The 13813-nt window shown below is 30.3% G+C and overlaps 1 protein-coding gene across 3 annotated transcripts in view; it reads right to left on the bottom strand.

Moving 5' to 3' along the window:
• Positions 1–2118: 2118 nt before the first annotated feature.
• The window catches only part of LOC143230390 (protein phosphatase EYA2-like), a 76786-nt gene continuing 65091 nt past the window's right edge, over positions 2119–13813 (bottom strand). For all 3 annotated transcript variants that reach the window (XM_076463888.1, XM_076463890.1, XM_076463891.1), the window contains 4 exons: positions 12609–12723; positions 10195–10316; positions 9096–9196; positions 2119–4603 (listed from right to left, as the gene is read on the bottom strand). In XM_076463888.1, the coding sequence (XP_076320003.1) occupies positions 4523–4603; positions 9096–9196; positions 10195–10316; positions 12609–12723 (419 nt within the window). In that variant the 3' untranslated portion in view covers positions 2119–4522. The remainder of the gene's footprint in view (positions 4604–9095; positions 9197–10194; positions 10317–12608; positions 12724–13813) is intronic.

Raw genomic sequence — 13813 nt, 5'->3', positions numbered from 1 at the left:
GAATGAAGAAAAAGTGGTACAATTTGCAACAACTATATCAAGAACAAATATGATAAATATATTTGGAATTTTACACCAATACAATATAGTCAGTTTATATGATCAAATATGTATGTCTTTTACTCATTAAACTGTCAAAGTAAACGTAATTACACAGCATAAATTTAGTGTACTAAGATAATTGCATGGTATTTCACCTATTGCTAATAAAATATTGATATAATAACTAAAAATATAGAAGTTACGGAAATTCTGTCTACAGATTTGAAATTAGCACCATCAAATTACTTCGAATCACTTGTGTTTTTCCAATACCAAATTTTTTGTTGTCCAGTGTTATCTAAATTGTAGTCACACTTATATACATTCGGTTATATACGTGAAATATAACTCATCTTGTAATTTTACTTAAGTGAAATATCTCTGTAGTCTATTATTTTTTAATATTTATCGAAAGCGTTTGGATTATAAGATTCTTATCACTCTGTATCAAGACTTCTTGAACCTACGTGTTTTCCTGGCATCCTGTATCTAAGTTAGTCACTTCTATGTTTTCGGTTATCATATCATGTATGTATTTATATATATATATCGTATTATACATTTGTAATATAAATATAGTAGTATTTTCCAGTTTTCTGTTCGAATTATTCTTATAGCTACATTTTCCAGTGAGTTATTGATATAACTATATTTTTATTTTATCTATGTGAGTTGCAATAATAATTGTTTATTTCTAGTTGGTGTTATTCAAAGCTGTAAACATCTATTCTAACTTTTGAAAATTATCTGAATCTGTATAGTAATTCTCAGCTCTGCCACTACATGAACGTTTTTACAATTACTTATTTTTGTAACTGCTCTCACAATGTTTAACAAAACTTGTATCTATACGTAGGCATGTGGTCTTCATAGAATATACATATTATTATTATTATTGAGTTATATCCCTAAAGACAGGTCCTTGGTTCAACAATTCCTCCTTCAACCCTTTCAATCCTCTGCTCTCTCCTACACCTCACCAAACGATCTTCCATTTTCAGATCTTCTAGCAGTTCTTAACTCACCATACAATTCCCAACTCTCCCAGATAGTTGAGGAGTGTGTTTCTTTACCATACCATCTCACCAAACGATCTTCATTTTCCAGATCGTCCATCAGTTCCTTTCTCTTTCTACACGTAGACCATTTCACTTGATTCCTTTCTTCTTCATCAATCAATCTCTTCCAACAAAATGTTCCACCATACAGAACACAAACGAAATAAAAATTTTCTAAAGTTTGTAAGAAGCTCCATAAATGGGGATCAAGAAATTTTGGGATTGATATTAGTATGTAAGAATCAGCACGGAACCTATTTTTAATTTGAATTTCCATAAGTGGGTAAAAAGTACTTAGGGTTCTTAGGACTGAATCCACGAATCTATATAAAAACTGGTATGGGCATGCATTGGATCCTTCAGTGTCAGTATTGTAGTTTATATGTTAGAAAGATTTATACTATAAGACCCAAAAGAGGATCAAAATTATTTAGTGTCTCCCAAAATAAGGTGTGCAAATTTGTTTCCGAATTTATTGGGTTTTTTTTTCACAAATAATTTTCTAGTACTTGTATCATCTGATCACATGTGTATACATTGGTTATAAATATAGTTGTAGTTTTCAATTACAATCTTAAGTACAACTTTATATTTTAGGGTTAAATATCCGAATTGCAACTAAGGTTCTATTTTCAAGGTTTATTATGTAACTTATAATTATAAAAGCATATTTTCAACGCTGATATAAATCGAGTTTAGTTGTTTGATTCATAAATAAAATAAAACGTAATCATACGAAGTTCGTTGTTATACAAACAATGCACTCCATACTTATATAACAGGGTGTTCGATTCCCCTCGGCAGACTCAGCAGATAGCCTGATGTGGCTTTGCTATAAGAAAAACTCACACTTATATAACAAATGTAAATTACATATATGTCGGCAGAAATACGATGATTTCAGGCAGGTGATTTTTAACATGTCCCTTACGGTTGTTTCTAATTCACACAATTTGTTTGTTCTAGAAGAGTTGTTTACGTGAAGAATTGTAACAAAATAATAGAAAAACAACACAGAAATTGATTATATTTTTATATAAAGATAATACAAGTACACTCAATTTGTTTCAAGCCAGTTTTTTAATGAAAATGTAACATAAATGTTAATAATGAAAGTAACTTATATGATTAACATAATATAAAGCTTTACCTAATTTACTAACAACTTTTTTCTTAATCATTCAGGTCCCTATCAAAGTATTTAGTAAAAGCTAAACAAATGATAGACACATGAAACACTGAAAGTGTTTTGTTTACATATTTTTATCTTACACTGTGAGACATTTTAACGTTTAATACACGTAGCGTTACTGCCATCGTAATAGTAACCAATTCTGTAAAATATAACTTATGTATTAAATTTGTTTAGTTGCATTTCCACTGCATCAAGAAATAAAAATCGTTTCAGTAAAAACAATAAACTAAACTAACCTGGGTTAATACCTACTTCAGGTAAGAAAAGAAGATAAACTAAACTAATCTGGGTTAATGTTGGCTGTAGTTGATAAAAGAAGCTAAAACGGACTCATCTGGGTTAATATAGGCTTAATTCAGAAAACACGTTAAACTGAAGTAAGATAGTTTAATGACTTCTGTTCAGAAAGAAAGGTGTAACGGTTTCAGATTAAAATGGAGGAAAATCGGACTAATCCTGGTTAATGCTGGCTCAATTCAGGAGGGAAGATGAACCGGAATTATCTGGGCTAATGGCTTGAGATCATAAAAAAAAAAAGAAAATCAAACTAAGCTGGGCTAATGTTGGTATTAATAGACTGGATTAATACACCCTTGAAAACTAAAACTAAATATTTATCTACAAACCACATTTCAGTCTGCTTGCATTTTAGTTACAAGTAATTTCCTCATAATACATTCCGATGTAGTTTTTGTCAACCGTGTTTCCTAGTTATTGATGCAACATTCCAATAGTGTTAGCGTTATGAGCTGCGATTAGTTAGTTTTGCGATTTATAATCCGATAATATTGGAAGCAGGACTGAAAATTAATTGTAGTTAACGTTCATGATAGTCTTTTTAACTTCCAGTCTAACTCAAGTCTTATATTACTAAACTAATTCAGTTTATATTATATCAGTTTGATTTTTGTATATTTGGCATTTATTTTTTGCACAAACCTTTTTCTTGCTAAATCATTTCAATCAATTCCAGTTTCCCCTCACTAGTATCATTACCATCTATTGGGCTTTACAGTCCGTATAACAACCATTAAGATGCCTTTACTTACATTGTAAACTGTAATTATCTTTTATCTCCTGACAATCATCTAATGAACCGTTACTGCTAGCATTAAAAAAAATTGCATCCAAATACCTAAATTCTAAAATGTTTTGTCCTTTTATGTTTAATTTAGTAACATAAGCAAGAAAAATATAATTAGTGAAAAAACAACGAAGACATGAAAATATATTTTCTTCTCCTTCTTTTTTGCTGTACAAATAAAACTTTAAAGAAATCACAAAAGTTTACATACAAAATTAGTAAGACAATACACTTTGCTAGAGACCTTTAAAATCTTTAATGTTTTTCTAATTCCTACTGAAGTGAAGCTTTTGAAATACAGACGACGCTAATAAAACCCAGTAAACGAAAATTCCAAAGATGCGCTCGACGCTATTTTTGATTTAAAGGTTAATATATTCACATAAATTCACTGGTAGAGAAAAAATTATAATAATAAAATTGTTAGACACTCAGAACTGTGTGACAAGTAAAATTAGATAAGTTGAAGAAAACTAGTTTTAGTTAACTCACTCCATCGTTAGCTAAAAATTTAAAAAGGGAGAAAATTCAGGCAAGAAGAAAGCGACACCTCTTCGAATTTTCTTTTGATATGTCTTACCCATATTTTTTTTGGCTAGTTTTTCCTCATCGATTATTATTATTATTGCGGACATCTTATACATATAATTGATCTCAAACGATTTCTAAAATAAACTTAAAACTAGAATAAGATTTCTTAATGACGTTCGTCTTGATCGTCGTTTGCCGAGTTATAACAGTCGGAGATGAAGTTTCTTTACCCACTGTACAAGTGACAACATTACTACAAATATAATCAATAAAATTCTTGTAGAGTACAGATTATAAAGAAAGAAATATTAACTGTCCTTATCATCTTCTCTGGGAACCCAGTGATTATTATCTTCTTTGTAACATTTGTTAATATCTCCACTTTCTTTCTTTTTTTCCAACCAAGAATGTTTCTGTTTTCACCGTTTTGTACAATAACTAAATCACATTATTTACTGGATTAAGTTTCCGTTCATTCGCATCAAACACAGAAATCAAACAGACGTACAGGTTTCTGCTGGAAAAACACGTGGAATGAATGGTATAAAACTTTGACAGACCAATAGATTGAATACTGTAAGGCTAGATTTGTAATACCACCTGAGGGTCGGTCTAGAGATGACCAACGTCCAAAGCATGATGCAAGGCTGCAAGGTCTGAATGGCAACTAACTCTCCAGAAAGGAAAGTTCATCTAACAGAAAGAAAAAGAAAATTTTGAGTTACCAAACACTCCCTCAATTCTTCTGTTTAAAATGATATGTTTTTGTCATACATTTTTAAAGTTATCAAAATTAACTTCAAAAACAAGTTATTTAGTTTCATATATCTCTAATAATAAGAATATTCACAACGTGGAAAGTCTAAGATAAGCTTTAAGTTTTAACCAACGCTAAATGCTCTCCAGCAAGTAACTCTGTGGCCTAAAATTGAGTTTTGATAACTATGATAAGCGCAGCGAAAGTAACCATTGCGTGCCTTTGCTCACAGTAATACCATTTATAAGATCATAAATTTGTTTGTCATACGATAAAAAAGTGCATATTAATGTATTTATTTATGGAATTTATATATGTTAATGGAATAATAAATACTTGTGTTATTCTTACATATTCTTACATTATTTCTTACCATAGTTGTGCTGTCGTTTTACCATTTAGATGCACTTTATTCTTGCATTTCAGATTTTGTTTGTAACACCACTTCCACGATGTTTTCCGTGAAAGTCCACTTTGTATCATCACTCCTGTTCATTTTACAAAGTAAATCCATTTTTCTGCACTACCTCCGTTGCTTTCAACAACGTCAACCCACTTTGTTGCACCAACACAGCATAATATATAAATACTTTAATGTATTTATTATTACTGTACAACACCACATGATGTAAACTTGCTAATCCTGAAAACTCCTCATATTCTCAATCACAATAAAAAGATTCTTTTTTATGTAGGCCGCCATGGAATATACAATGTCTAAACCTAATTACTCCTGCCGTTCCAATGTCGAAACCTAATTACTCCTGCCGTTTCCAATACAGCAAAAGGCATTTCTATTTTGTTGTTCTTCGTAGATTTTCACAGCTTTAAAACTTTATTTAACATCCATTCCTTCTGCTGTTTCTTTCTTATTGAACCGACCTGGCCAGGTGATTAGAGGCGCTCGACTCGTAATCTGAGGGTTGCACGTTTGAATTCCTGTAACATCAAACTTGTTCTCCATTTCAGCCGTGGGAGCGTTATAAAGTTACAGTCAATCCCACAATTCGTTGGTAAAAGAGTAGCCCAAGAGTTGGAAGTGGCTTGTGATAACTAGCTGCCTTCCCTCTAGTCTTACACTGCTAAATTAGGGACGACTTGTGCAGATAGCCCTCGTGTAGCTTTGAGCGAAATTCAAAATAAACAAATAAACAATAATTCTTATTTCATTTATTTTAATTCATTTCTTCGTCTTTACAATATTTAAACAATTTAACTTCAGTTGTTTCTACTTTTCCTTGTTTCTTGTTTTATTTTCCTTGCAGATTTCTACTAATTGTGAACACTGTTTGTTCTTATTCTTCCCCATCACTTTATTGAGAACTACGTTTTGACGAACGAAATACAACAGAAGATGATCAACGTGCTTTCTGATACCAAAGTAGTGTGTCTATCCAGGTATTGTTCGAGTATTACAATGATTGAAAACACAACTATATTGTAGTACAGAGGTTAATCGTACTTTGTAATATTAAATCATATTTATTTTGTGTTTTAATTAAGCTCAATAGATTTTTAATCATTTTTACACCATACCATTATTTCAAACCCTTCTGTAATGTTCCAGTGATTCATTTCTTCATATGTTTTCGGCCCGGCATGGCCCAGCGTGTTAAGGCGTGGGGGCGTTATAATGTGACGGACAATCCCACTATTCGTAGGTAAAAGAGTAGCCCAAGAGTTGGCGGTGGGTGGTGATGACTAGCTGCCTTCCTTCTAGTCTTACACTGCTAAATTAGGGACGGCTAGCACAGATAGCCCTCGAGTAGCTTTGTGCGAAATTCAAAAACAAACAAACAATCGTATGTTTTTGTTTATGTTGTACCGGTAGGAACCTGAGCGAAAAGGCTAAACAATTTTCTGACGAACTTTCATTAGCGAAATGTTGAAAGTAAAAGTAAGAACTTTTACGGGATTAAAACATTAAAATGTTCTAAAGAATTGCTGACGTTATTATTGTTAGCTAGTTTTTAGAGCATATTATAACGTCATATAATATACTTTAAATTTTACTTTTGGTGAAAAGAAATGAAATCTGTATTATATTTTGCTTCCTGAGTCAAACTGTTTTGATGACTCTTATCTTGGCTATACTGTAATCCACAGCAGAGAATATTACAAATCAAATAATGCGTTGAGCCTCAATGTTATAGATTATATTTTCAATTTTACCTTTGATGAAAGAACTAAAACCTGCAATATAATAATTAAAATAATTTCGCACAAAGTTCAATCGATTTAAAAAAAGTAAAAATTTTGTTTATTCTATTCACCAAGTTTTACCTAGTTTATCTGGCTACATCAGGTAAAATACAAAAACTAAGTCTAACGGAAATTAAGCTAAAATTAGATAATCACGTAACATCTTTACAGTAATGATCTACAAATGATTTGATTTGTCGATTGGAAACTTAATAAATGTATTGTCAGATATATACATAAAGCTTTAAGTGCTGAGCCTCAGTGTTGAAATGTGTTCAATATAAAGAGAGAGAGAAATTAAAACAGATGTAAATTAACCTCTTTGGATTTGTTAAAAATGGAGATTGGTTTTGTTGTTCACCAACATGATTTCTTTTACCTTACCTCATTTAATGTTATCTTCTCTGTCTTCACAGTTAGATCTTCCAGTTTCCAGTTTTAATGTGTAAAATATATCCAAGTGAAAGAGCTAAATATGGAAAATTTGGCAGCCCCAATATTTGTCAATATATTCGTGATAAGAAATGACTATATTACCATTTCGAATTCACTTTGCAAACCAAGGTTTTAGTTTCAATATATTGATGATGTTTTTAAACTTTTGATAAACTTGACATAGTTTATAATTTTTTCTCTAGTCTAAACCAGATACGTCCAAATATACAATTTCTGATGAAAAAAGAAGCTGATAGAAAATTTTCATTCCAAAATATTGTTGTCAGATTCCATATCTGTATTTCTTAACAGTCACAACTGTCTTTATATTCCTTGAAATTCTCTTCATGAACCAATGTCAAAAATTGATATTTTACAAATACTGTTTGTACAAATCAAATCAAATCTTCATTTTTTCAAAAACAAAATGCCAACAACAAATTTCAGTTTTGTGTACAAAACAGTTTCACTCCCACTGTTATTAATCAAGTAATTGATTTCTTTGGAAATAAGGTGCAAAATGACATAGAAAATAAACCTTTTGCAGTTATCCCTGTTTAGTTCATTTTACCATTCATATAAAACTTTCATGCTATCAAAAGAATGTGGTTATATACTGTAAGAGAGACTAAAATTGATATTTACAATTCTACATGAGAAGAAACAAGGTTATACAGTATCCAAAAAGTATACAGACAATGATAGTTCTGGAAAAGTCTGTACAATAGAATGCACAGATTATAAGCTGTGTTATTTTGAAGAAACAAACAGACAGCTTTTTACTCATTTGCAAGAACACTTAAAATATCCATTTAATGTGTTTAAACAAATGTCATCCTTTTGAATCTCATAAGGGAAAAGTCGTCAGCAAAGAAGATAACATTAACAAACGAAAAATAAAATAGGTTAATAAAAAAACAAATCTTATTCTTATCAAACACAAATTGCTCTCTTTTGTACATAGAACAAATGCCAATCCTTAAAGCATTCTTTTTATATTTATATATTTGATTTTGACAGTTTATTGATAAATACTTTATTAAGTTTGCTCATTTGAATCACATTTTGCAGATTATTATTGTCAAAGATACTAACATGATTTTCTTACTTTAAATTAATTTCATTTAGACTTAGTTCTTGTATCTCACCTGATGATGCCAAGTACAAATAATGAAATGTTGAGAACAAAGTAAACAGATATTTTACTTCGTTCAAAAGTGAATAAATCCTTTGTGAAATTTAAAAAACTGAGTGTTTTTCAAATATTTTATTCATATCACAATCATTTTGTCTGTCATAACTTGGACTGTAATGATTTGTAAATTAGTACAAGTTAGGTGAGTAATTGTTGTAGTAATACTGACAAGTTATTGATAAGTAATGGATTAGCATTAACTAGAATACATTATTGATGTTTTTGTAGTGTTCTTTTGTTGTTTACTTTTTGAATTTTGGATTAGTATATTAATTAGAATGTGTTATTGATATTTTAGTGTATTAACTACAAGTAGAGAATATTTGAACTGATTACCATAAAAACAACATAAAACCAACTTATAGAATAGTCATTTAAAATAGCTATTTCCCGTGATATTTTCCTGGAAAACTGTTCTCATAAAATAAAAGAAATGGGGTTTAAGTGAAGTAAACACGCCTTCCTTGTGCTTTATGTATTTTGGTACAATTTATTATGCTATAGTGTTAAATTATTATATTAGACATAAATAGTAATTTGTCTATTTCATAAACAAATAAACCATTTCTAGACATTTAAATAAAGATTTATCTGACCTGTTTGGCTGCTGATTCTTCATCTCTGCCATCCCCAACAACAACATAAGTACATTTCCTTCCAAACCTTGAGTTAATTCTCTCAAAACAGCTTTCCTTTCCTAGAGCAACACATACTTTTTTAAAACAAGATTCTTTCCTTAGGAACTCTAAACCTTAACACTGTTTGTTATAACTAACTAGAAATTCAATAAATAACAATATACTTTTAACTAGAAGGTTCATGTGGTTTACATCAACAGTATCTATCCTAACAATACATTAGCAATATGTGTTTTAACCAAAAGGAAAACATATTTATTCATATCAAACATGTGCATTGTAATTCAAAACTTCATATTTTACCAAAATCTGTCAAATTAGGTACTTTGTGCATAAATAATGTCTATCCAAACTAGAAGTTAAATACCACAGCATTATAAACATTACATATTATCACTATATATCTATCTCTTAACTTTGTCTTTTGAAAGTAATTTTACATAAATACGTGTTTTTTTTTTCAAGAAGCTTCATATATTAACAATGTAAACAAAGTTCCAGGTGTCAACAATATTGTTTCAACAAGAAACTCCGTAAATTAACAATAGCTTTCCTCACTAAATGCTCCATACTCAATACCTACTCCAACTAGAAGTTCCATACATCAACAATGTCTATTCTGTCCATAAGTTCAATAGATCAAGGATATTTCTCAAATAAACATATAACTTATGTTTAGAGATAACTAAACAGAGATCCTATTTAATGAGTAGATTATAGGGATTTGGAGGAGTTACTCATACAAAGAAATTTGACTACTTTTATTTAACACCAAAGTGCTTCCACTCCAGAGGTTTTACTTCTTTAAAGTAGATTATGAGTTCCTAAAATTTCCAACGAGAAGTACAAACGTCACTTGTATAAAACTATGTTCATAATCGCTCATCTTTTGTATCATATTAAAATAAATAACCACCGAAAAATGGGGATGTCAATACACAATTCACCAGAAAATTAATATCAATAAATTGTTGTCATGTCTTGAGACAGAGTAGATAAATATATATATATATAATGCAATATTTCTACAGCATAAAAACTGAAATTCCTGCCCTACCTATTTTTGTTGCACTGTAAATATTTTCTATAGGAAACACGCCTCCTAGTCCATATAAAAGAACCTTGGCCAGTGCAGGTACCAACTGAGTAGTCGTTACTAGAACGTTGACACAGTTGTTTCTATGAGAAGGTGTTACACATAAACATGAATAGAAATAAACAGTGCGTTAGTTTAAAAAAAGGGCACTTAAAAATGCACATATTGAACGACGTTTCAAATACTATAAACATGAACGTTCCAGAAACTTTTGAAACTTAGGTAGTACTAAGGAACACAGGCCGAGAATAATTTCATGATCTTGTTGCTTTTTAGAGCTATAAAAAGTAAAAAAAAAAAAACATAGTTTTGTATCACTCAATACTCACAAAATTTATATCATTCAGAAGGTTTTACCTTTTCTCGAAACAAACTGTATTACTGAGAAATGCTAAATTTCACGAGTAATTCTGAAATATCACTTTATGTTGGTTAAATGAATCAATAAATGTGTTCTTGACTATATTTACTCCATCGTTTCTGCAGTGTTATAGAACGTTTGAAAATATGATTTCAGTAACTCTTACCAAGTTTAACATGGTTGTACTCATCATGTATGTACTGATTTAGAGCAATAAATAACATTAAAGCAAAACTACTTTCATTCATTCTTGGATAAATAAATAGAATAAACCGGTATTTTCCCCTGTGTGTGTGTGTGTGTGTGTATGTATGTGTGTGTGCTTTTCGTATAGCAAAGCCACAAAGGGCTATCTGCTCAGCCCACCGAGGGGAATCGAACCGCTGATTTTAGCGTTGTAAATCCGGAGACATACCGCTGTACTATCGGGGGGTTGGTATTTGCTCCAAGATAACAGAATCTCTCTAAACAGGAAGAACATAGCATAACCGGTTTATATAACTGTGGAATACCACATTGCTCACGCAAAGATGAAAAGAAAGAGGTCAAATAGACTGATCCGACGGCTTATATGAATATTTCAACTAAACATGTGACAGCATGAACGTGTGAACATTAAAGTTTTCGCTGAGAGAACGCCTACTTGAGCACATGTACAAAGCTAACGACCAAAAAATGGAATAATATACGTATATTCATGGCATACAGGAAGATGATGCTATTTGAAGTAAAAACAGAATATCAATGTAGTTAGAATCCAATAAAGTCGTTAGAAACCGGTTGCGATAAAGTGTTATACATGAATAGATTGCAGTCAAAAAGCATACTATTTTGTACGTGAACCTGGTCAAATGTTTAATCTTTGAAATGATCACAAAAGTTGAAAAAACGAGAGACAAAGAAATACTAATATCTTAGAAAAATATGACAATTATTGTGTAAACACATGACTACGAGAATTTAGTATAAGCAAGAAAGTGCGAAGAAATGTTATAGAAGGTGACGGATCTAAAACGGTGTGGAGGGTATGTTTTGCTATAAGTGAAAGGTGTTGTCGAAAATTGGGGTTTTATGAAGAAAGAACACAATTCTGCTTCGTCACTAAGTACTGATTATTTAGTTAATGCTCTTCCAAAATGAACTTTTTATATCTAATATTATAATTTGCAATGTAGATGTAACATTTAAACTAAACCAAAACCTTGGATGTGGGTATCTTGGACTCATACTTACAGCCAAAATACCGCCTGTATTTCGATAAAAATAAATATACAAAACACATTCTAGACTTCTATCTACGCAATGCATCTTTTTTACCACAAAAGTTTCACGTGGAGAAATTCGATAAAAATGTTACAAAATATCACAGCTAAATGGCATTATCAATTTTAGTGATGACGTTGACCCATAATTTTCTTTGTAGGTAAGATAATGTTTCTTTGTTATCTTTAACATTACAGAACTTTTGTGACACAAATCTGCTATAAAGGGAAGAATGGGTCTTTTTAAAACAACATTGGTTAAATTCTATACCGTTAAAAGGACTTTCAGTGTACGAGCAATGTTTTTATTTTAAAAAATGGATCCCTGTTTTGTGCTGCCATCTAGTGTTGTTTCAACTAAATTAATCTTTGAATTTGTAAAGAGCAATTCTAGCAACCAAACAATAAATATTGTACTGGTGTGTCTATGATACAGAAATCTGTGGCATTAATTTGATAATAATGATATCGATAATATGTAAACATTACTACATGATCTTGATAATGGTTTGAAAAATCTTGCGATGTTAGAAGTATAAGATAGAAAATATATTATGTGAGTAACACCTAGCGGACAAAATTATATAATGTTGCTAACACCTCAAGGCTATGATTTAATGTTCATTTAGCAACTAAGAATATGTTGTATTATGTTAGTAGTAGTATTAAAACCAAAAGGGTAGAATGTAAGTACTGCTGGTAATATCTGCAATGAAGAAAACACCAAACTAATATATTATGTACGGTATTACCTAGAGTGGATCACAGAAAGACATTTTAAAGCCAATGTCATCCAAGAATCTGTAAAGTTTTCTATTTCAGTTCGTAGCTGAACCCATTGGTCTCGCTTTCCAGGACCTAAAATCCCTACAAATAAACTTAATACAGTTAACATTTTACGCATTGTACGATCTAAAACTTTTCTTTAACAGGTAAATGCAGATAAAACAATATTTCAGCCAGTTAAACGACCTATAACTACATCCCATACAGTTATACAAATTAGAATTATGCCAGTGTACGTCATCTAATAATACAAGCTAGAACTATATTTCTGTCAGTTAAACGACCTAGAATTATGTTTCACATTACTATACAACCTTTATACTTCAGCCAGTTAAATGACCTAGGACTATTTCTCACATAAATAAATAACCTCTATATTTTCAGTCAGTTAAACGACCTAGAACTATATTTCACATTAATATACAATCTTCAACCATTAAGAATAATATGATAATCATGTAAATTTGGAATATCAGATTTTTTTAAATTTTACGATACACAGTAAATATTTTAAAACGCAATAAGATTTTTTTATTTACTAACTTACTGTAAAAAGCTAAAATATCACAAAGGTTGAGATAATTTTAGACCTATAATATTTGATACTGATAGTCCCACATATAACAAAATTCATAATGGAAATAATTTCATTTTTAAAGGACAGAAATGAGTACACAGTAACGAACTTACTATAATTTTTTGAAAGAATTAAACATATAATACTAGATAAGAATGGTATTGTAGCGTCTTTGGGTGTTGTTTCAACATTCACTTAAGTGCTTGTGGAAAAAAAAAACACTATATTATTTGAGGATAAATTAAAAGAAAAAAAATTAGGGTTTAAAGTAACTGATACGGTTACCCTTCATTAAGCAGGCATTAAAATTAAGTATTTTGAAATTAAAAGTAAAGTTTATAAATAAAAAAATAGCTTAATATGAGTTTTCCATTATTTTCAATTTCACGTGATCTGTTCATGGATAGTTTTGAAACTAAACAGTTAAGAAAAGTGGAAAAGAAACCGAAAATTTGAAAATACGTTTTTGATAAGACTACATGGGAAAGAGAATGTGATATATTTCGCAACTAAATTGATATTTATTTTAAATTTATATATGAAATTGATTAAAATAACATTTTATGTTTTTGGGATGGTTTAGTAAATAAAAAT

Source organism: Tachypleus tridentatus, chromosome 10, assembly GCF_004210375.1.
Source record: "Tachypleus tridentatus isolate NWPU-2018 chromosome 10, ASM421037v1, whole genome shotgun sequence".
Classification (NCBI taxonomy): Eukaryota; Metazoa; Arthropoda; class Merostomata; order Xiphosura; family Limulidae; genus Tachypleus; species Tachypleus tridentatus.
This window is presented reverse-complemented; position numbering and strand designations above follow the sequence as displayed.